This window comes from Schistocerca cancellata, chromosome 10 (genome assembly GCF_023864275.1).
Source record: "Schistocerca cancellata isolate TAMUIC-IGC-003103 chromosome 10, iqSchCanc2.1, whole genome shotgun sequence".
Taxonomy (NCBI): Eukaryota; Metazoa; Arthropoda; class Insecta; order Orthoptera; family Acrididae; genus Schistocerca; species Schistocerca cancellata.
The window spans coordinates 64350320-64376300 of NC_064635.1; the positions used below are offsets into that span (position 1 = coordinate 64350320).

General features: G+C 43.2%; 1 protein-coding gene across 1 annotated transcript in view; it reads left to right on the forward strand.

Moving 5' to 3' along the window:
- LOC126106113 (uncharacterized) overlaps positions 1–25399 on the forward strand; it is a 57491-nt gene extending 32092 nt beyond the window's left edge. Inside the window, exons 5-6 of the mRNA XM_049912359.1 lie at positions 10950–11231; positions 25301–25399. Coding sequence (XP_049768316.1) covers positions 10950–11231; positions 25301–25399 — 381 coding nt within the window. The remainder of the gene's footprint in view (positions 1–10949; positions 11232–25300) is intronic.
- The last annotated feature ends 582 nt before the right edge of the window (positions 25400–25981 follow it).

Here is a 25981-nt window from a genome sequence, read left to right on the forward strand (position 1 = left end):
TCACACTCGCACAATAGTCGAGTGCTAACTGCCGCAATGAGATTCTCAGACCTCTGTCCGTGGCTGCTCGTAAGTTATGTGCTTCAATCTTGGTGAAAACTCGATACCGCACCTTCCGTACTGTCCAGCAATGCGTCGATGCGTCAAGTGGTGAGCAACTAAAATTTTTGGCTGGGAATGCGAGTGGAAGAGTTAGATTTCTCAGAAGGGATTTGGGTAAAGCTCTCTTGTGTGACAGTTCTAGAGTACTGCTCCAGCACTTGGGTTCCTTATCGAGTAGGTGCGATAACAGACCATCTGGGCCGGCCGGAGTGGCCGTGCGGTTCTAGGCGCTACAGTCTGAAGCGGAGCGACCGCTTCGGTCGCAGGTTCGGATCCTGCCTCGGGCATGGATGTGTGTGATGTCCTTAGGTTAGTTAGGTTTAATTAGTTCTAAGTTCTAGGGGACTGATGACCTCAGAAGTTAAGTCGCATAGTGCTCAGAGCCAGCCAGACCCTCTGGCAGCCAGTATGTCATCAGATTGAACGGATGGGATAACATCAGGGATAAGCTACAATCCTGTCTCACTCCCTTCTCAACCGCTGCTTCCCTTTCGTGCCTGTCGACCTGTATAATTGTCGTCTGGTTTCTGTACAAGTTGTAAATAGCGTTTCGGTCCCTGTATTTTACCTTTGCCCGCCGGGGTGGCCAAGCGGTTCTAGGAGCTGCAGTCTGGAACCGCACGACCGCTACGGTCGCAGGTTCGAATCCTGCCTCTGGCGTGGATGTGTGTGATGTCCTTAGGTTAGTAAGGTTTAAGTAGTTCTAAGTTCTAGGGGACTGATGACCTCAGAAGTTAAGTCCCGTAGTGCTCAGAGCCATTTGAACCATTTTACCTCTGCAACCTTCAGAATTCCAAAGAGGGTACTCCAGTCGGCATTGTCACAAGCTTTCTCTAAGTCTACAAATGCTATAAATATAGATTTGCCTTTCCTTAAGCTATCTTCTAATAGAAGCCGTAGGGTCAATACTGCCACACGTATTCCTACATTTCTCGGTAATTCTAACTGACCTCCCGCGAGGTTGTCCTCTATCAGTTTTTCCATTCTTCTGCAAAGAATTGGTGTTACTATTTTGCAACCTTGACTTATTAAACTGATAGCTCGGTAATAATCACACCTGTCAGCAACTCCTTGCTTTGGAACTGGAATTATTATGTTCTTCTTGAAGTTGGTGGACATTTCGCATGTCCCATACATCCTGCACACCATGAGGAAGGGTTTTGTCATGGTTGGTTTTCGCAAGGCTATCAGTAATTCTAACGGAATGTCGTCCATTCCTTGGTCCATGTTGCGATTTTGGTCTTTTAGTGCTCCATCAAATTCTTCTCGTAGTATCATATCTCCCATTTCATCTTCATCTGCCTCTCAGATTCCATTTCTATAATATTGGCCTCAAGCGTATCTCCCCTGTATAGACCCTCTTCATACCCCTTCCACCTTTCAGGTTTCCCTACTTTGCTTAGGACTGGTTTTTCATCTAAGCTCTTGATATTCATGCAGCTGTTTCTCTTTTCTCAAAAGGCCTCTTTAATATTCCTGTAGGCGATAGAAATCTTTTCCCTAGTGATATATGCTTCTAAATCCTTACGTTTATCGTCTAGCCATTCCTGTTAGCTATTTCGCACCTCCTTTCATTCTCATTTTTTAGACATTTGTCTTCCCTTTCACCTGCTTCATTTAGTTCATTTTTACATTCTCTCCTTTCATCAGTTAAATTAAATATCTCCTGTGTTGTCCAAAGATTTCTACTAGGCCTTGTCTTTTTACCTGCTATCTACACTGTTTCATCTCTCAAAGCTATCCATTCATCTTCAATTCTATTCCTTTCCCCTATTCTTGTCAATCGTTGTCTAATGCTCCCTCTGAAGCTTCCAACAACGTCTGGTGCTTTCAACTTATCCAGGTTTCATTTCCTTAATTTCCAACCTTTTTTGCAATTTCTACAGTTTCGATATATAGATCTTAAAAAATAAATTGTGGTCATAGTCCACATCTGCCCCTGGAATATTTTACAATTTCAAATCTGGCTCTGAAAACTGTGACTCACTATTATACAATCAACTGAAGCCTTCCAGTGTCTCCAGGTCTCTTCCACATGTACAACCTTCTTTCATGATTCTTAAACCAAGTGTTAATGATGATTAAATTCTGCTCTGTGCAAAATTGTACCTGGCAACTCCTTCTCCCATTCCTTTCCCCTAGGCCATTTTCACCCACTATTTTTCCTTCTCTTCCTTTTCCTCGTGTGGAATTCCAGTCACACTTCACTATTTTATTTTGCCTCCCTTAACTATTTGAATATTTTTTTTATCTCAACATACATTTCTTCAGTCTCTTCATCATCTGGGAGTTACTTGGGATATAAGCTTGTTCTACACTGGTGAGTGTGAGCTTTGCTTCTATCTTGGCTACAATAATGCATTCATGATGCTGTTCATAGTAGCTTACCCGCATTCCTATTTTCTTATCCTTTGTTAAACCTACTTCTGCATTGTCCCTATTTAATTTTGTATCTATAACCCTGTATTCATCTGACCAGTAGTCATGTTCCTCCTGCCACCAAACTTCACTGATTCCGACTGTATCTAACTTCAACCTATCGATTTTACTTTTTAAATTTTCTAGTCTACCTGACTGATTAAAGGGTCTTTAAATTTCATGCTCCAATCCATAGAACTCCAGTTTTGTTTCTCCTGATAACGACGTCCTCCTGAGTAGTCCCCGTGCAGAGATCCGAATGAGTACCATTTTACCCAAGAGGATGCCGTCATCATTTAACCATTCAGTAGAGCTACATGCCCCCAGGAAAAATTATGGCTCTAGTTTCGCTTTGCTTTCAGCCATTCACCGTACCAGCACAGCAAGCCCATTGTGGTTGATGTCACAAGGCCAGATCAGTCAGTCATCCTCACTGTTACCTCTGCAACCACTGAAAAGGTAGCTACCCCTCTTCAGGAGTCATAAAGATTATCAGAACCATGTCCAGATGTGTCAAAGCATTAGGGTGGCATCTTTTTGCTTCATATGAAGCTGTTTGTATCCATGTAAAGTGATTTTGCTTTAGTAGAACGAGTTTTTGCAAATGTACACTCCTGGAAATTGAAATAAGAACACCGTGAGTTCATTGTCCCAGGAAGGGGAAACTTTATTGACACTTTCCTGGGGTCAGATACATCACATGATCACACTGACAGAACCACAGGCACATAGACACAGGCAACAGAGCATGCACAATGTCGGCACTAGTACAGTGTATATCCACCTTTCGCAGCAATGCAGGCTGCTATTCTCCCATGGAGACGATCGTAGAGATGCTGGATGTAGTCCTGTGGAACGGCTTGCAATGCCATTTCCACCTGGTGCCTCAGTTGGACCAGCGTTCGTGCTGGACGTGCAGACCGCGTGAGACGACGCTTCATCCAGTCCCAAACATGCTCAATGGGGGACAGATCCGGAGATCTTGCTGGCCAGGGTAGTTGACTTACACCTTCTAGAGCACGTTGGGTGGCACGGGATACATGCGGACGTGCATTGTCCTGTTGGAACAGCAAGTTCCCTTGCCGGTCTGGGAATGGTAGAACGATGGGTTCGATGACGGTTTGGATGTACCGTGCACTATTCAGTGTCCCCTCGACGATCACCAGTGGTGTACGGCCAGTGTAGGAGATCGCTCCCCACACCATGATGCCGGGTGTTGGCCCTGTGTGCCTCGGTCGTATGCAGTCCTGATTGTGGCGCTCACCTGCACGGCGCCAAACACGCATACGACCATCATTGGCACCAAGGCAGAAGCGACTCTCATCGCTGAAGACGACACGTCTCCATTCGTCCCTCCATTCACGCCTGTCGCGACACCACTGGAGGCGGGCTGCACGATGTTGGGGCGTGAGCGGAAGACGGCCTAACGGTGTGCGGGACCGTAGCCCAGCTTCATGGAGACGGTTGCGAATGGTCCTCGCCGATACCCCAGGAGCAACAGTGTCCCTAATTTGCTGGGAAGTGGCGGTGCGGTCCCCTACGGCACTGCGTAGGATCCTACGGTCTTGGCGTGCATCCGTGCGTCGCTGCGGTCCGGTCCCAGGTCGACGGGCACGTGCACCTTCCGCCGACCACTGGCGACAACATCGATGTACTGTGGAGACCTCACGCCCCACGTGTTGAGCAATTCGGCGGTACGTCACCCGGCCTCCCGCATGCCCGCTATACGCCCTCGCTCAAAGTCCGTCAACTGCACATACGGTTCACGTCCACGCTGTCGCGGTATGCTACCAGTGTTAAAGACTGCGATGGAGTTCCGTATGCCACGGCAAACTGGCTGACACTGACGGCGGCGGTGCACAAATGCTGCGCAGCTAGCGCCATTCGACGGCCAACACCGCGGTTCCTGGTGTGTCCGCTGTGCCGTGCGTGTGATCATTGCTTGTACAGCCCTCTCGCAGTGTCCGGAACAAGTATGGTGGGTCTGACACACCGATGTCAATGTGTTCTTTTTTCCATTTCCAGGAGTGTATAATGCAACTGGTACACGTGGAGTTTAAATACGTATAATATACACATACCTACAAAAACTTTGTGTGCAGAACCACGAGTTCATTAAAGATAGTGGTTCATTTAAAATTTGACCTGATGATATACATTTTTGCATCACAACGCCCATCCCAAAAAATGGATAAGAGTATCTTACGGTGGTTTCTAACATTTTGCATAGTTTTACCAAAAACTGCATTATTCATTAACTTATAAAAATATTTTCAAAATCAGACAGCGCAGAAATCCTCCTTTCGGTATTTACATCAATGTATTCCTTGAACCTGGCTGTTGCTTGAAGGAAGTAGCTTGTGTGACTCTACAGTTGCAACCCAAGCTCGATACATCATTGGAGGTTTCGATAATTCCTTGTTTTTCCCTCCATCATTGTCAACAACTTGGGGTAGAAACCGAACGATTTAACGTCCCATCCACTTAGAGGTGATTAGAGATGGGGTACAAGGTCAGATGGGGTCAAGGATGGGAAGGAAATCGGCAGTGCCCTTTCATAGAAAACATCCCAGCATTTGCCCAGAGTGATCCAGGGAAATCATGGAAAACCTAAATCCCAAATGCGAGTCCAGTGTGGATGGAAACCGTTTCATGGGAATCAGTGCTCGAACATAACGGAAACGCTGTGCGTGTAACGCACTGTATTAGGACACACTAAGGCTACTTTTTTTAAAAGTTTCAGAATCTACTACCAGAAATGAGAAGTTACCAAATCCAGCGATTTCTTCACTTTACAGCCAAGGAAACCTCCCAATAGACAGAGATTGTTTCATGGTATGACTGCATAAGTTGTTTACATCTAAACACATAATGTACCTAAATCGCCGAATACACTGAATATTTCATGCATAAATGGTTTATTTCCCATGGAGTACCTATGAAAACCTTTGCAAAGTCTCCCCCAGATCCCGCATTCATAAACACCTGCATGGCGTCATTGATTGAAAGTTCAATGTGGACATGTGTGAGCTTGATAGCAGTGCAGTGTAGCAGAATGCAGGGTCCAGCAAGTATGCTTCCATGCATACATCTGGTATTGTTCAAAAATGTCTGCAAGTAAGCATGCATCTGTGTCCATATGACTTGCATAGTCCCCTAAGTTAGAGGTGTTAAACTCCTGCAAAAAATTTACCATATTCCTATACTCTACGTCTGTTATGGCATTGTCTGCGAGTTTATTGGAGAATGTGGTTATGGCACGTGATGTGGTTTAGTTGAGTTTCTCCATCATATCCATGTACTTTTATGGGAAGACTCCCTTCGGTTTTAAGCAGCAACTTACCGTCATGAGGATGTGCTACTCGAGTCAGAGTAATACGTTCCTGATGCATGGTTTCAGTAAGTTTTTGAATCCTAGTGAGTCCAGGAAATGCAGCGCAGTATCCTTGGTGATTATCTCTAAAAATGAAATACATTTCTCTGTGCTGTCAGGTATGAAACTAACCTGATGATTGCACGTATCGATCTTACCCAAGTGCTCAGCAGGGAGGAGAGTATCATATCTGCTTAAATTGTGAAAGAATACAGCTATGTGGAATGGTAGTTTATAATTCACGTTGCATGAATTGTGTGCAGCGCTCAGAATTTGCTGGTAGATGGCACTAATCCCTACGTGATATTTTAGCTTTATTAACTAATGGCTGCCCACAAATACAGAAGGCAATTCCATTGTCATAGAGTGATTCATTTTCCTGTGTGTTGTTCACAGAAACGTACATGTGATAATTCACACTAACTTTCTTTGCAAGTCCTTCAAGGTCAGAGAGCAACCATCTCACGGGATCTTCCCTGACGTATGACTCAAAATAGTTATGACTTGAGTTGTATGCACATACAACCTAATACACTGATACAAATAGTATGTGTCTTTCTATGAGGGTAGTATATGAGGCAATGGTGTTGCTCCGACAGTGTGCCGCTTGAGTGAGAAGATGTTAGAACCTGAAGTATACCTCAAAGGCCACATGCCTCTTGTGGAGAACATTCTTAAACTTTAAAGCTTACTCGCCCCAGTAGGCATCTCAGCACATACCAGATCATATATAGAGTAACCCACCAGATACTCTACTAATTGCTCATTCATACGAAATGAGTTCAGGCACCTAGGAAAAATATGTCATCCACCATATTTTGAAACCATTTCGAGGAAACAGGGTGGGACATGTTTTACATCCAGCAGTAGTGTTGTTCAACACTCTGATAGATTAACAACAACTCTTCATGTTTCTACCAGTGAATGACGATAAGTGAAGGGGTCCAACAAATTTATGCTTAATGTTATTCTCCCCATCATGCCCATCTGACTTGGAGTCATCTGTGCCGTAAATATAGATATATGGCGATTCTACCCCTCAGAATCAGCAACATTATAGATTCTCACGGGGAATTTAACTCCATCATGCTTTTAACACCTTCAAATACTATCAATGCGTTATTTGCTCGTACACTCAGAATGTATCATAATTTCTCTCTCGCAACCCAAATGTGAACATGCATAACAATAGTCGTTATTTTGGACATTATTGACGCCCTTTATTCCAATTATATTGCGGCGTCTCACAATACCACACCATTATCACTCCAATGGGTACAATTGAGCTTTTGGAGATGCCTTCAACGGGACAGCAAACTCGCTGCATAGCACAGCAATAGACTTACTGGCAGGATACTATGGATCATTTATGGTCTTGGATAGTTCCCTTTCCAAAACAGATGGGCACACATTTAGAAAAAGAATCAGATCACGATGCCGGACAGTGTTATCAATGTGAGCAAACGATATCCTGCCCCAAAGTGCACCTCGAATTAGCGTACCACCTATCTGACCCTCATCATCGCTAACAGATGGCCAGAGAGGCTGCTGCTGGCCTACAGAAGGCCCTTGCAGATGTCGATGGCCCAGATACTGATGATGCTCATGTTGGTCCGTGTGCGGTCGATGGTGACACAGACACTGATGGCGCAGGTGACGATGCTGCCGCAAGAGAGAGTGCGGAGCCAATCTCTGGCAATGCAGTCTGTGCGGGCGCCAGCGGTCGTGAAGACCCGGGCGCGGACTGTTTCGCAGCCACTGGCGCAGATGCAGGTGAAGCCGGTGGTGCGAAAGCCACCAGTGCGGGCGGCGAAGTCAGCACTGCCAATCGCCAAGGCCCGACTGTGTGTGCAGAGGATGCCATCCAAGGGGATGGTAGGTCCAAACCAGTCAACATTTGTGAAAAAAGAGCGTTAGTCTACGAGTATCGAAAGTTTACACATACACACACACACACACACACACACATATATATATATATATATATATATATATACATATATATATATGTGTGTGTGTGTGTGTGTGCGTGTGTGTATAAGAGTCTACAAGTATCGAAAATTTACACACACACACACACACACACACACACACACGCATGTAGTGAGAGCGACACACCCATACAAACATATCTGTATAGTGAGAGAGAGAGAGAGAGAGAGAGAGAGAGACATATGCAAAACATAAAAGCTCAGCCTTTGCTGAATGCCTCTTGGGTGTGTATCCCCTCTCGAGCTTCTCTTCTAGCAATCTCTGATTCAGTTCATCATCTAACATAGAACTCTGCGAATGTGTAAGCTGACTAACCATGAATGCAGTGGCCCATAATGTATTGCACTGTCTGCCCTACATTGAGCGCACTCAGTTTACTAGAAGAAAACAATCGTACTTGTTAAACATACATGGATATACACATATAAATAGGTATTTTACTTACCATCATCACCATCAGGGTCCTGAGATGATGTGACCAACATGTTAATTCACATCAAGGGACTATCTCTCTAATGCTAGCAAAGCCAAGAACTGCCTTGGTATACTGTCATCAACATTCAATAATCTTAAAAACAGCACTCATTAAATTGAAAGTGAAAATGCGCACCCACCCACACATACACATATTTAAATTAAAAAAAGTAACCCGTAAGTCTTCCTCTGAAGTGCATTACATTAAAGGAGCCAGCGTATCATCGTCATGGCATAGTATCATCCTCTTCTTCGAGATGCTAACATTTGTTGCCACTGCCACTGCTACTGCAACTGCTGGAGCACATCATTATGATGAAGATGCTATTAATGCTGACAACACAAATGTTACAGACGGAATGAAGTAAAATGGGGTCTGCCCGCCCACTTTATATTGTCTCAGTTGGGGGAGCATTGGGAGGGGGTGAAATCCATGAGTAGAGATGCAGCTTTCATCAGGCTTGGAGGTGTATGATGTTGTTCCTGTGGCTGTGGGAGTGAGTGCCAGGGGGACGCCATGGGTGAAATAATAAGACAAGAGATTGTTCTAAAGTAAGTCACTTATTTTTCACTCAACTTAATGGAGTGTTACATAATCTAATGCATGTGTAAACCAATTCTTCTTCATCTTCGCCCTAAGGAGGCATAGTGGAGGACACTTATATATTTCTAGATTTGTAACTGCGGAATTCTGGTAAATATCATGTATCCAAAAAAAAAAGGTTCAAATGGCTCTGAGCACTATGGGACTTAATTGCTGTGGTCATCAGTCGCCTAGAACTTAGAACTAATTAAACCTAACTAACCTAAGGACATCACACACATCCATGCCCGGGGCAGGATTCGAAACTGCGACCGCAGCGGTCGCGCGGTTCCAGACTGGAGCGCCTAGAACCGCTCGGCCACTCCGGCCGGCATCATGTATCCATATCGGTTCAACACTATCTATGTGATTGAGTCAATATGATAAAAAATTTGGAGTGATGCCAGTCTGACTTCGTTCTAGAGCAATTTTGACTTAACCATAACGCATCCTTTATGTCTCATGATATATTTCACATTTCTGAAAAGTATTCTCGACGTGATAATTGTTGATAAGATCCTGATAATGTGACTCTCGTTAGGGAAAATGATGAAAGTGACATCCTTAAATACAAACTGGCCATATTCATCAAGGAAGCCTTGTACACCAGTTAGAATGTTCGTGTTTTGAGGTGCCATAGTGGAATGGTTAGGATTTGATATGGCACTTATCAGTTAGTACAAGGCTTTGCAGAATGCCTGTATGTGGACAGTAGTTAATTACGTGATTGTGAAGTATTAATTCGAGTTCTGCTGTGTTTGCTGAGAACTTTTCAGAGGCTTCGAACTGAATAAGGACATCAATCAGTCCAGTCTTCACACTTTTATTCTGTTTTGAACAATCTATAACTACAGTTGAAGCTAATTTAATAAATTCCTTTGGACTGAGCAGACACCATCATTCCCTACACCCATATAGTACGCTGGACAGATCCTTGCATGAATATCAAACAGCATGGTGTAGACATTATTCGGCAAATCCTGTTGCAAATTGCCATAAGGGTAGAGCTCTGAATTAACAAACTTTTTAATCTGTTAATATGAAGTTATCAAATTCAGTCAAATCATGGTTCAGATTTGCATTGTTATTGGTTTGAAGTACAAGTGTGGTAACTTGAAGTGTTTCTAATTGAACTGACGTTTTACTACTCCACGTTTGTCAATATGTATTCAGAAGTAGAGTACATTCAAATAGCTCCCATGATCTGAAATTTAGAGGCAATTAAATACCAGCTGTCAATACGCATTCAGAAATAGAGGATATTCAGGTAGATCCCATGATCTGAAATTTAGAGGCAACTGAATGCCAGTATCAAGTATTTTCAGAAGTTACAAGCATTCCTCATCGATTACAGAGCTATGGGGCATTTTTTAAATTAATTTGTCAAGCAGAATCTTGTTCTCTTAAGGACTGGTGTCTCCCTGGATGTATGCATTACTCACAATTCCGCTTGATACTAAAATGAATTCTTCCTTTAAATTCACTATAATGCATTTCAGATGTTCCAAATAACCCATCTGTATATTGAGAGGAATGCATGCACTAAATGGTTTCTATTTATCTGTTGATGTCAGTTTATCCATAAACCACCCTGAATTTTCTAAACCATTCAATTCCAAATGTTACGCTGAAATACATGTTAAAAATGGCTCTGAGCACTATGGGACTTAACATCTGAGGTCATCAGTCCCCTAGAACTTAGAACTACTTAAACCTAACTAACCTAAGGACATCACACACATCCATGCCCGAGGCAGGATTCGAACCTGCGACCGTAGCAGTCTCGCAGTTCCAAACTGAAGCGCCTAGAACCGCACGGCCACACCGGCCGGCTGAAATACATGTATTTAAGGCTGATGTGATACCTACATTCTTCATGCAGTTAAGTACAAGTTACATCTTCGCCAGTGCACTGCCCTTGTACGTAATACTACCACCCTCTGCATATGAGCATACCGCTATCAAATGACTTCTGTCACCTCAGTGTCAATGTTGTTATCTTTGCAGCCTCCTCCACTTCCACCGAAGCCGCCTGTGGCCAAAGAAGACAGAGACAAGGCCAAAGAGGCGGATCAGAAGAAAGAGAAGAAGAAGGAGAAGAAAGAGAAAAAAGACAAGCAGTCGTCGACGTCCTCGTCCTCGTCGTCGAGCTCTTCGGAGGGCGAGGAGTCTGGGAAGGCCCTGGAGAGGGCCGGCGTGGGCCGCGGCACGTGGCAGCTGGTGGGCGGCGCCGGACACGCCGCCCTCAGCCTGAGGGCCGCCGGGAGGGCCGCCTCCGGGGGGCCGGACGCCGGGGAGCCGCCCTCGCCGCCCCCGCCGCTGCCGGCCACGGTGAGTCTACCCTACTGACCATTGACACTGCGACACCGGCCAGGGGTAGTGGGACACACACACCTCCATGCAATATTTAAACAATTAAATATTATGAGTTTAGATTAACCAATGCCGAGATAGGAAATCACGGGAACAACTGAAATAGCGCATCTCTTAACAGCTATTTTCATTTATTGTAACACTTGATAACAGACCGAGAAAATGTCGCATGTTACACTTGACAGATAATAGCACTAGAACAATAATAAACACCTGATTCAGTTTTCTGCACTTTAGTTAAAGTTCAACAGGGGGACACACTTTAAGTTCTCCCCCACGTAGGCGTGTTGAAACGTCCCCTTAGAAAAGTTATAAATGACTGTGCTTAAACTGACACACAATATTTTTAGCGCAACGCAATCTGACTTTTAATAATCCCTAAAAAATTATAGCCCTGACTAACAATAACCTATGCCTTTCATGAATCACTCACCTCACAAAAATCTTCGTTACTCAAACTACTGCAATACAGCGAGCGCCAATACTGCAGCTAAATAAAAGATTCTAACTACTGAAGTCACTAACTACTGGTAGGCATAGTTAGCAAATGAAAGATTTTGATAAAGAACAAACAATGTATTTACCTTAATAGTGTTCATATATATATATATATATATATATATATATATATATATATATATATATATATATATATATCAGTCCATCACATCCAGTCTTACAAATTTACTGTCTCTGATGGACACGTCCAGATCATCCGGTCTCAAAACTCCGCCATCTCTCTCCCCACATCCACCACTGCTGGCGGCTCACCTCCAACTGCCCAACACTACAATAGCGAGTATTACAACAATGCTAACCAGCCACAGACTGCACACAGCGCAGCCAGTGATTTTCATACAGAGCGCTACGTGGCGTTACCAATATAAAAACCTAAACAGCCTACTTACAGCGTTAAAGGACTGGTTATGAAACAGTCACTTATAACATCAAGGCAGGCACACTCCATGTAAAGAGAAAATAATTAACAAGTTTACACATTGACTAGAGCATTAAAATAAATTACAGGAAAGTGCACCGTCCACAGCACCTTACGGCGACAGTTAATCTCCAATAAGTTCCTTTGTTCACAATATGACATTAAGTACAGCTCAATAGTAATAAAAAATTTCGATTCCGCCTGTATACAGGGTGTTACAAAAAGGTACGGCCAAACTTTCAGGAAACATTCCTCACACACAAAGAAAGAAACTATGTTATGTGGACATGTGTCCGGAAACGCTTACTTTCCATGTTAGAGTTCATTTTATTACTTCTCTTCAAATCACATTAATCATGGAATGGAAACACACAGCAACAGAACGTACCAGCGTGACTTCAAACACTTTGTTACAGGAAATATTCAAAATGTCCTCCGTTAGCGAGGATACGTGCATCCACCCTCCGTCGCGTGGAATCCCTGATGCGCTGATGCAGCCTTGGAGAATGGTGTATTGTATCACAGCCGTCCACAATACGAGCACAAAGAGTCTCTACATTTGGTACCGGGGTTGCTTTCAAATGCCCCCATAAATGAAAGTCAAGAGGGTTGAGGTCAGGAGAGCGTGGAGGCCATGGAATTGGTCCGCCTCTACCAACCCATCGGTCACCGAATCTGTTGTTGAGAAGTGTACGAACACTTCGACTGAAATGTGCAGGAGCTCCATCGTGCATGAACCACATGTTGTGTCGTACTTGTAAACGCACATGTTCTAGCAGCACAGGTAGGGTATCTCGTATGAAATCATGATAACGTGCTCCATTGAGCGTAGGTGGAAGAACATGGGGCCCAATCAAGACATCATCAACAATGCCTGCCCAAACGTTCACAGAAAATCTGTGTTGATGACGTGATTGCACAATTGTGTGCGGATTCTCGTCAGCCCACACATGTTGATTGTGAAAATTTACAATTTGATCACGTTGAAATGAAGCCTCATCCGTAAAGAGAACATTTGCACTGAAATGAGGATTGACACATTGTTGGATGAACCATTCGCAGAAGTGTACCCGTGGAGGCCAATCAGCTGCTGATAGTGCCTGCACACGCTGTACATGGTACGGAAACAACTGGTTCTCCCGTAGCACTCTCCATACAGTGACGTGGTCAACGTTACCTTGTACAACAGCAACTTCTCTGACGCTGACGTTAGGGTTATCGGCAACTGCACGAAGAATTGCCTCGTCCATTGCAGGTGTCCTCGTCGTTCTAGGTCTTCCCCAGTCGCGAGTCATAGGCTGGAATGTTCCATGCTCCCTAAGACGCCGATCAATTGCTTCGAACGTCTTCCTGTCGGGACACCTTCGTCCTGGAAATCTGTCTCGATACAAACGAACCGCGCCATGGCTATTGCCCCGTGCTAATTCATACATCAAATGGGCATCTGCCAACTCCGCATTCTTTAACATTGCACTGACTGCAAAACCATGTTCGTGATGAACACTAACCTGTTGATGCTACGTACTGATGTGCTTGATGTTAGTACTGTAGAGCAATGAGTCACATGTCAACACAAGCACCGAAATCAACATTACCTTCCTTCAATTGGGCCAACTGGTGGTGAATCGAGGAAGTACAGTACATACTGACGAAACTAAAATGAGCTCTAACATGGAAATTAAGTGGACACATGTCCACATAACATCTTTTCTTTATTTGTGTGTGAGGAATGTTTCCTGAAAGTTTGGCCGTACCTTTTTGTAACACCCTGTTTATATATATACGCGAATAAGCACAATTAAAAATTGCTGAAGAAAAATAAATTGGAAGTTGTCAAATCTATACTCAAAGTACCCGCACTCCATCCAAACAGCCCAAAAATGGCAACTTAATGGCTACCTAGAGTAATAAATTAAGAATAGCATGCTTATAGATTGACTAAAATAAAGGAATAAATAACACATACACTGTTTCTGACGGCCGACAAATTGTGTTGGGCTATTGAGCAGTGATTAATTTAAAATAGCCACAGCATACGCTAACCAGGTTAGCGTCGTATTTAAAGACATGTGTCGAGCAAGGTACCTGGTCAGAAGGTAATCAAAACTAGCAGGATTCCCGGCAGACGTGCCAACACATCCGTTCATACCCCAGAGTCAGCTAGCGCAACATAAATCATTGGCACATTTTCAGATAATATTTTAAAACAACATAGATAAATACCTTTGTTTACCACAAGCCTTAATTAGTTAACAGGTTAGGCTCTGTTACTGAGACCACGCAAGTGAGGTAGCAAATTAAAGTATACATGTCTACTTTGCCGTTTAACACGCGTCGTTGCGAGGAAAAGGAAGAATCCAGCTAAGTAATTGAAAGTCACTACTTGGATCCAGTATTTGACGATGCGCTCAAAGCCAACAGACAAAAGTGAGAATAAAGTTTACACTCGCAAACAGCACACGCAGAACACGAGCTTAAGTGAACATTAAATAAACTGCTCCTTGTTCAATTATTTACACACCGACGAAACAACTAATCTTCGCCGAATTACTGTAGACGGCGGAATGCCCAGTTGCATGCAAATAACGCAAATTAATGGTCAAAACGTCTTACTTTAAGTCCGACGACATCCGTAGGACAGGAGTTTCAATGAATAACCAGGCCTCATCCCCTTTGATCCATCTACGAGCAAGACAGTAACACTGGCTGCTATCACGGCTTTAGCGATGCATCTCACATGACACGAGCCACGCCAAACCATCAACAAAACGGCGTGGGCTCCTGTACGCTCCCAGACGCCCGCAGTCAGAGTCCATCCTCCAGACCGACGATCTCCCGCAAACAGGGTAGGCAGCCGGCCGCAGCAAATCCACAGCGCCCTCTGGCTAGGGTAAGGAAACAGCAGAGCGCGAAGCGGGAATTTCAAAAGGAACGCGCTACAGGCAAGGAGGAAACTCAGAGAACCAACCGTCACATTCCGTCACAGTTCAGGCAGTGCGAGGCCTACCCATAAAGTAACATACGTTTTAAAAAAAAAATTAACAGTATGGAAAACCAGTTATATTAGACACATTTTAAAGGTTTTCTTTAAAGCTGTCTTTCAGCATAATCGCTATTCAAAGTGAGGCACTTATCATACCGTGGCACAAGTTTTCCAATACTGTCTCGGCAGAAATGTGCCGCCTGCGATTGCAGCCACTGGTTTATACAGACATACTGTTAGGCGTCAGTGTCAAAGCGTTGTGTAGCGACCCATGTCTTCATTGGTGCGAAGAGGTGGTAGTCGCTAGCGCCAAACCCGGGCTGCTTGGTGGATGATCAGACACTTCCCATCCAAAACACGGTAGGAGCTCTCGAGTACAGCTTGCCATCTGTGGACGTGCGTGCTCCTGAAAAAAAAAGAAAAAAAATTGGGCTAAGTTCTCGCCGACGCTTGTTTCGTATCGCCCGCCTTAACTTTGTCAGTATTTGATAATACCTCTCTGAAACTTTCTGGCAGATTAAAACTGTGTGCCGGACCGAGACTCGAACTCGGGACCTTTGCCTTTCGCAGGCAAGTGCTCTACCAACTGAGCTACCCAAGCACGACTCACGCCCCGTCCTCACAGCTTTACTTCCGCCAGTACCTCGTCTCCTACCTTCCAAACTTTACAGAAGCTCTCCTGCGAACCTTGCAGAACTAACACTCCTGAAAGAAAGTATTTTGCGGAGACATGGCTTAGCCACAGCCTGGGGGATGTTTCCAGAATGAGATTTTTCACTCTGCAGCGGAGTGTGCGCCGATATGAAACTTTCTGGCAGATTAAAACTGTGTGCCGGACCGAGACTCGAACTCGGAACCTTTGCCTTTCCCTGGCAAATGCTCGCAGGAGAGCTTCTGTAAAGTTTGGAAGGTAGGTGACGAGGTATTGGCAGAAGTAAAGCTGTGAGGCAGAGGCCTGAGTCGTGTTTGAGTAGCTCAGTTGATAGAGCACTTGTCCGCGAAAGGCAAAGGTCCCGAGTTCGAGTCTCGGTCCGGCACACAGTTTTAATCTGCCAGAAAGTTTCATATCATCGCACACTCCGCTGCAGAGGGAAAAATCTCATTCTGAATACCTCTGTGAGTTAATTGTTGTGCCTTGTGCGGGGAAATCAGCGAGAATCACTCCCTTAGAATCCCAGAACACATAGCCATGATCTTTCCTGCCGACAGCGATTGCAGACACTTCCTTGGTTTATCGGGAGAATTTGTGTGTCCCCGTTCCATCGACTGCCTTTTTGTGTCATAGTTGACTCGCTTCCGCCAAGTCTCGTCCCCAGTTACGATACGATCTATAACTTCGTTACCATTTTTCTCGTTATCTTCGAGCAAGGTCTGCGCTGCAGCCATTCTGTTTTTTGTGTTCTTCCAATATGATTTTGGGAACCGACCTAGCACAAATTTGTGGTAACAGAGCTTCTCTGCCATAATTTCGGTGAAAGTTGGATAAAATTTTGTGAAATTTCCGTAATCGTGAAACGACGATTTTTTCGAATTTTGTCGTTGATTTTCGTCACCAGTTCCTAGTCACAAGGCTAGGCTTACCACTGCAGTCCTCATCGTGAAGATCGGTACAACCACTTTTAAAATCAACATCCCATTGTCTCACTTAGCAAATGGTTCAAATAGCTCTAAGCACTATAAGGACTTAACATCTGAGGTCATCAGTCCCCTAGACTTAGAACTATTTGGCCTAACTAACCTAAAGACATCACACACATCCATGCCCGAGGCAGGATTCGAACCTGCCGCCGTAGCAGCACCACGGTTCCGGACTGAAGCGCCTAGAACCGCTCGGCCTCTCACTTGGCATTCACTCGTTATTCCTTTTCTGTACACATCAAAAACGTCGCGATAAATTTCAGTTGGTTTGAGTTTTTTGCCAATGAAAGCCTAATCACATAACGCACCACACAAGGAGCGGGATTTTTTATTGCAGCGCATATTTTAACACGTCACAAAAAGCAAAATAGTGGAAACATAGTCCACCCGTTACCACCGCTGGCTGCATACTGACAAGGGGAGGCCGCGACCTTTGGAACGCGTATTTACTGCAAACTTCGTACACTCGTAGCACTCCACGAGCACAACGAAATGTGTAAGCAGTAGGCCGTACTTTCTCAAGCATTATTGAGAAAATCGCAAGATAATTTCGGTCGTCAAATATATACCAGTGAGTGGCCATTTTTACCAGGAAGCGGCGGCAGCCGAGTGGTATGCCAGCACGGTAGCTCAGCGTGTTCGGTCAGAGAGCTGGTTGGCCTCTGTGATAAAAAAACTGAGTGAAAGGACCAACAAACGAACTTGAACGGATGTCATGTGACGTCCGCAACGACCAAACACAACGATCAACAACGAAAAAAAAGTGGTTAGCGTTCAAGCCCTGTAATCACTGGGTCGCTGGATGGAGCCCCGCTCGTCAGTTTTTTTTTTTTTTTTAATTTGTAACACAGTCATTTTCTTTACTATTTATATTACAATTGATGCATGGGAAAAATACGTGTAATCGGATGAACTTTTATTAAATTTACAATGTTATTTGGCAGCCTACAAATTTTTATTATCACAAATATTATAATATTCACAACTACCGACTATTAAACGGCCAAACGCATAAAGCGATACTGAAAATTTATGCTTGTCCGTGATTTGAGAAATCCCCTATACCTGGAAGGAGCCCGAAACGACTTGTTATCTCCAAGTTTTGACCGGCACAGACGGCTTTCGAAAGATGTACAATTAATCGTCGCCTTCGACATTACGAGTAAAAGTTGCGGGATGCTATTTTTCGTGAAAACACGAAAAACAAAGGTAAACGGCACCAGCTGCATTGAATAAATGCTATGTTTCCGCACACGCAAGCTCTTTTGAGGTTTTCCGTGGAAAAACAAAACTCGTTAACATTTTCAAAAACCTCTCTTTCAGCCGATAATATGGAGCAAACCATGCATAACGCAGCATTTCCTTAAAAATCGGCGCTGATCATTTGTCATGCGGTATCGAATGTATTTTAATAGCGTCTTCACGAGAAGCAATTTCTCGTTCTCTTTCGATTCAGTACGAACAATTTTGAAGACACGGACAAGCATACATTTTCAGTATCACTTTATGCGTTTGATCGTTTACTATTCGGTAGTTATGAGTACTATATTACTCGTATTTGTGATAATAAAAATTTGTAGACTGCCAAATAACATTGTAAATTTAATAAAAGTTCATCCGATTACACGTATTTCTCCCATTACATCAACTGTAATATAGATAGTAAAGAAAATGACTGGGTTAGAAATAAAAAAAACTGACGAGCGGGACTCGATCCAGCAACCCAACGATTACAGAGCTTGAACACTGACCACTCGGCTGCAGGCGCTTCGTGCTAAAAATGGCCACGCACGGGTTTATATTTGAAGACCTAAATTATCTTGCGATTTTCTCAATAACGCTTGAGAAGTACGCGCAACTGCTTACACATTTTGTTGTCCTCATGGAGTACTACGAGTGTACGAAGTTTGCAGTAGATCCGCGTTCCCAACGCCGTGGCCTCCCCTTGTGCGTGTGGGAAGGTCACGGCACCGAGATGGCGGCTGTAGACCCGACCAACGCCGCCAAAGACCAAAACGTCTGTTACTTTCTGGATTGCCGTCGTAAATAACCAAATTCTATTTGTCAAGCACGTACCGTGTACTAGTATGGTTACATCTGTAAGTGATTTGTGGGCATACAGTACACAGAGGTGCCACTTCATGCAGCCGGAACGGCTGGAACACAGTTGTTCGCTAAGTTCAACTGAGCTCATCTGCTGATACGTTTATGTCATTCTATATTCCTTCAGCGCTCTGCCAGAGTTCATCAGTCTTGCATGTTTAGCGATCCACAACTTCCAGATATTCATTAACGGACCTCTTCTATACATCAAGAGCTGCACTAGAAATGTTTCATTTGCCAAAACTGATTTTCAGGTTTGTAACCCATGAGTAGTGGCATGTGATACAGAGGGACAAACAACTATATGTTCATCGATTTCTGTGAAATGATAACTGTGCACTTATAGCTGTAATGTAAGTCTACTTACATTATGCACTTCTATTGCAATGATATGCTTGTTTGTCAATACGACAGGATCTTAAATATGTCCTATAACACAGTGCACAGTTTGTCATCTATGTTACTGCTGTCAAATTTAATGCACTAACATTTGATATCTGTCATATAGAGTAAACATGAAACTGACAGTCCAAGGAGTCTACATTACCTGTATTTTGTTATTTCTAAGATAATATATACGTCTACATCTGTGACATGCATTCATTTAATTATTTAAATTACAATGTTTGATAATAGGCATGTGAAGGCAGAATAATCAAAAGATATAAGATTGCAAAATAATCCAACATATCACACCAAATTAGACAATTTTCCTTTCAGAAAATAGACTCCCGACTAAAATTATTCGGTTAAAACACTGTTGAAATTTTGTATATACATCTTATAACGTAACTCTGTTCATTATGTTGCCCGGTTGGTTTGTCATGTGAGTGTATTTTTCACTTTCTTCTAGAATATCTAATAATCTGCCTTTTTATTTTGCTTTGTGGAGAGTGGTCCTGTTTCTGTTAATATCATAAGCAGAACGCTTGTATTCTAGTAAATGAGCACTTATTGCTTGCGGATTGGCTTTAGATTTAGAGAACACACTGAGTTTAGTGAAGTGCACTTTAGTAACTCTAATCAGTAATCATTTACATACCCACTGATGGAGAGTACATGAACAAAGTTATGTTGAACGCTGAACATGTCACATGGATTCTTTAATGTTTTTGTCAGGCAGTGTGTTTACTCAATATCCAGGGTAAACATTAATGAAACCGGTAAACTGCAGTGACAGATTTCTGACTCGAAATGGAAGAAAAAAGGTCCAATGAACATGTGTCCAGAAATGGAGAGTGTGTTTGCAACGACAACACATCGTCCTGGAACACAGTACAGAGTTCCGTCATGTCCACGTCACAACATATGTTGAAAGGGGCCTCCATGGGATTGCAGGAGATGGGGATGCAGCAGTTGTCATACAAGATAAGCATAATCGTACTTTGGCTTACACCACGTTGGTGGGCGACTTGCCTGGAGCTTGTACTACGGTTTGTCTCAATATCCTGTGGAACCCGGTCCTCCAGATATGATGTATGCATAGTCCACTGCTCGAGCCCATAATCACACGAACACTCAAAAAAGGAATAAAATGTTGTGTGATGTGGTTGATGTCTGTGAGGGTACCTGTATTTGTATAGCCATGCTGCATTTGGAACGTACTGCATCTTGGCTGCACACAAACATCTTTGATTGTTCCCAACATGAATACGGACCATTCTGCTGTTTACATTACGCTGTATCAATCACACAGCCTGCAACACACAAGGAACACATGGCACATGCCCAGAGGAACTTTCATTCTCCAGCACAACTACTGTGGAATCTGTACCTACAGTTTGTCAGTTTCATTAATGTTCATCTCGTACACATAACAATGCCAACAAACTTGGAGATGTGGTAGATTGAATTGAAGAACTAATTAAGGATTTGAATTTATGTTCATTTATGTCATCCAACACTGATAAAAGACCCTTTTTTCGTCGCCTTCATATGGTAACATTTCTGAAAATGAGTTTCTATACTAAACACATTACCCAAGACACGCTTATAACCTATGAAATTTTTTTAGTGTGGTTTTTGTTACTTCCTGTGTCTGTATACAAAAAATGATACGTATTATGAAAATTGAAAGTGGAGGAGGAGAACAGAAAAGAAAGGGAAGGGACTATTGATGTCAGCTGCATCCGGACTTCATATAAAATCAGCAGTGGTGACTGAAAACGTGTGCCAGACAGGGATTCGTACCCGGGATCTCTTTCTTACTGTCCGCAGCTCGTGGTCGTGCGGTAGCGTTCTCGCTTCCCACGCCCGGGTTCCTGGGTTCGATTCCCGGCGGGGTCAGGGATTTTCTGTGCCTCGTGATGACTGGGTGTTGTGTGATGTCCTTAGGTTAGTTAGGTTTAAGTAGTTCTAAGTTTTAGGGATTTTCTGTGACTCGTGATGACTGTGTGTTGTGTGATGTCCTTAGGTTAGTTAGGTTCAAGTAGTTCTAAGTTCTAGGGGACTGATGACCATAGATTTTAAGTCCCATAGTGCTCAGAGCCATTTGATTCATTTTTTTTTTCTTTCTTACTAGGCATTTACATTAACCACCGCACCACCCGAACACAAAGTTTATTGCAATCGCGCGGACTATCTTGACACACATCCCAGCTGACCCACGTCCCCACCTACCACCACCTGTCCACAGATACTTATAACAGTTTCCACAACGAAAGTTTGTCTCGAAATCTGGCAGAAAATTCAAAGCGATTCTGGTCGTATGTGAAGTATGTTAGCAGCAAGACACAATCAATGCCTTCTCTCCGGGATAACAATGGAGATACTATCGAAAACAGTGCTGCGAAAGCATAGTTACTAAACACAGCCTTCCTAAATGCCTTCACAAAAGAAGACGATGTAAATATTCCAGAATTCGAATCGAGAACAGCTGCCAACATGAGTAACGTAAAAGTAAGTATCCTCGGAGTAGTGAAGCAACTCACATAATAAAAGCAAGTCTTCTGGTCCAGACTGTATACCAATTAGGTTCCTTTAGGAGTATGCTGATGCATTAGCTCCATACTTAACAATGATATAAAACCGTTCGCTCTACGAAAGATCCGTACCCAAAGAGTGGAAAGTTGCGCAGGTCACACCAATATTCAAGAAAGGTAGCAGGAGTAATCCACTAAATTACAGGACCATATCGTTAACGTCGATATGCAGCAGGATTTTGGAACATACATTGTGTTCAAACATTATGAATTATCTCGAAGAAAACTGTCTATTGACACACAGTCAACGTCGGTTTAGAAAACATCATTCCTGTGAAACACAACTAGCTCTTTATTCATATGAAGTGCTGAGTGCTATTGACAAGGGATTTCAGATCGATTCCGTATTTCTGGATTTCGGGAAGGCTTTTGATACTGTACCACACAAGCGGCTTTTAGTGAAATTGCGTGCTTATGGAATATCGTCTCAGTTATGTGACTGGATTTGTGATTTCCTGTCAGAGAGGTCACAGTTCGTAATAACTGACGGAAAGTCATCGAGTAAAACAGGGGTGATTTCTGGCTTTCCCCAAAGTAGTGTTATAGGCCCTTTGCTGTTCCTTATCTATATAAACGATTTGGGAGACGATGTGAGAAGCCGTCTTAGGTTGTTTTCAGATGACGCTGTCGTTTATCGACTAATAAAGTCACCAGAAGATCAAAACAAACAGCAAAACGATTTAAAAACGATATCTGAATGGTGCAAAAATTGGCAATTGGCCGTAAACAACGAAAAGTGTGAGGTCATCCAGATGAGTGCTAAAAGGAACTCGTTAAACTTCGGTTACACGATAAATCAGTCAAATATAAAGGCCGTAAATTCCATTAAATACGTAGGTATTACAATTACGAACAACTTAAATTGGAAGGAACACATAGAAAATGTTGTGGGGAAGGCTAACCAAAGACTGCGTTTTATTGGAAGGACACTTTGAAAATGTGCCAGGTATACTAAGGAGACTGCCTGCACTACGCTTGTCCATCCTGTTTTAGAATACTGTTGCGCGGTGTGGGATCCTTACCAGATAGGACTGACGGAGTACATCGAAAAAATTCAAAGAAGGACAGCACGTTTTGTATTATCGCGAAATATGGTAGAGGATGTCACAGAAATGATACAGGATTTGGGCTGTACATCATTAAACGAAAGGCGTTTTTCGATTCAATGGAATCTCCTCACGAAATTCCAATCACTAAGTTTCTCCTCCGAATGCGAAAATAGTTTGTTGACACCGACCTGCATAGGGAGAAACGATCACCACGATAAAATAAGGAAAATCAGAGCTCGTGCGGAAAGATATAGGTGTTCGTTCTTTCCGCGTGCTATACGAGATTGGAATAACAGAGAATTGTGAAAATGGTTCGATGAACGCTCTTCCAGGCACTTAAATGTGATTTGCAGAGTATCCGTGTAGATGTAGATGTAGATCCAGACTGAAGGATGTTAAGTTGAATCATTTATATAAATGTGTGGTGTCCATTCTATTTGACATGTCTGAAAGGGCAGACACCATGAATACATATAAAAATTACACGTGTGAAAAACTATTACAGTAAAATGAAAAATTTCCGTCTAAATGAGTCCGCAGACGAGCCGTTAGGGGGATAATTGTTAATGACTTCAGTATCATTTACTGTCCTCGTTAGTAAAAGTGCAAATGGAATGGAAACTATTTGATTAAGAACCCCGTCTGACTGGCCTGAAATTTCGTCATTGAGGACTCCGAGAACAGGTGCTCTCAGAAGCCAAGTTACAGACCCTCCTGGGCGAAAGTTGTGTGCTACACGTCGCCTGATGTTAGTAGCAAGAAGGGCTGGTGGGCTACAATGCATATATCGCATTGTCCAACTGCGGGTCATGTGTGAAATATTTTCACCTGGACCAGCTTTCACATAGATGATACACCCTGCATACAGGCTGAATCATAAGTGAGGAAACATAGTTTGAGGATAGAGAGATCCTGTGTACAGTGCGTCCGTAAAATCTCTCTGCAGTGACGAGCTCCAAGTGTCTCGCCTTGCGGGGTGCATAATGTTGCGAGGAGTCATGCTACTCCATAAGCTTTGGGACAGGATTCATTGCCAGTGGCTGCAGTTACATTGGGAGATGGGGTTTAACGTTATTTCAGTTATAACAGCGAAATTAATTATATTAATTACACTTAAATACACTGCACCCACCAACACCACTGTATGTGCTGGAAACGTTTTCCTCTTTCTTGGAGGCATAGTTCAATGCGTTAACATATATTTACGAATACCTTCACTAATGTTTCACGTGCAATATAATGCAGATAATCAATTGTCGCTCCCTTCAGGTCATCTATTGTCTTTGGCTTATTTTGATATACAGTCACACCCCATAGAAGATAGTCTGTTAGAAACAGATATAGCGAGTACAGGAACCAGAGACATTTCGTAATTACTCTCTCTCCAAAGATTTCTTAATGACCAAATCTGTCAATTTTGGGAATTAATGTAGGCAGATAGGTGAAACCAAGTCATCAGTGAAAAAGTTTCGATCTAAAACACCAAGGTTAACAAATGGCTGAAACCACAATACTCTATTCGTTTCACATGGTCTCTACAATGTAATTGTTGCACAGCAGTGATTTTATATGGATTCATCCCCTGTTCTTTTGTTACGGCCTTATGTACTGTCGTAGAAGAGACTTTAGCCCCTGCTGTAATCTCCTCACTGATTTCTGCAACGTGATGTCCGAAATATCGTCAATCTTCCGTTCTGTTAAAATTGTGAGCCTTCCAGTACATGGTGCATGATGAACGGAACCTGTTGCCCAGAATTTGCGAGTTAAATCACTTACACTGTCACGATGAGGTCACCTCGAAGCGGGGAAACGGAATCTAAATGGTTACCTCACATGCTCCGTAAAGTTGCCCACTGCACGTAAAAACTCTATCTCCAAAAACGCTCTCTCTGCAATGGTAGGCATTCTCACTACACTCAGCTTACACATGAACTAGACAATAACACAACTAATAGGAGCATTGCACATGCAACACTATTATAGGCACCCTGCCACTTCAGATCAACGTAACACGTGCGGGCGAGGCTTGTATGTCCTGCCAACCTTGCCGCTGTGGAGAGATTCAGCGGACGCACGGTTTTAAGCGCAGTTGTTATTTCTTTATCCTAGACTTACAATTTTAAAAGAAACATAGACAGAAGGTTAATCATTTAGTGGGACACTCGAGACCATTTGAAATCTGTACATGTTGTCACCAAAGTCCCACATCAGATCAGTATGGAATCTAAAGACGACATCAAGAAGAACAGTAACAGCAACCGAGGAAGGGTTTCAACTTTTGCTTTCGTTTTCAGGCACCTCCAGCACCACCGGGGATCACGCGTCCAATCAGCTACGTGCCCGGTCGGACAGACGGCGACGACAAGGAAGACGACGGCGCCATCTTCGTCTGAGGAGCGGCCATAGCGCCTTCTGTAAACACTCACTCGTGAATGTGACAAATAAAATTAGTCAGTTTTTATTCCACATACCATATTCATTCTGATGTGAGATCTTTAGTGGATATCTGAATAGCGTAAGATGCACACGGCGTTTATTCAGGCCCAGGCCAATCACATGTTTTAACATCTTCCTTGGAGACCAACGTGATGCGTTCCCACTATTCACACTATCTAAGTCTGTAATTCTCTGAAGAGAACGCTAATCACCTCCATTGAAAAGTAAGCGACATGAATGTTTTGGTGAGGACCACAATATTATAATTTAAATGTAGTCAACATAAGTACTCCAAGTTTCTTGATGTTCATCAAATTGCGTGTACGCGCGTTTGCGTGTGTGTGTGTGTGTGTGTGTGTGCTGTGTATATATTTTTCCCATGACATTGTGACGACCTAATTTGTAGTTAAGGACTAGTGATTATCATAGCCTAATATAATCTGTTATTCCTGAAGCCTTCGGTCCAAATACTGGTTTGAGAGAATCCTGAACACCAGTGTATCCTATGCAAGTCCCTTCTGTCCTGCTTAGCAACTGCA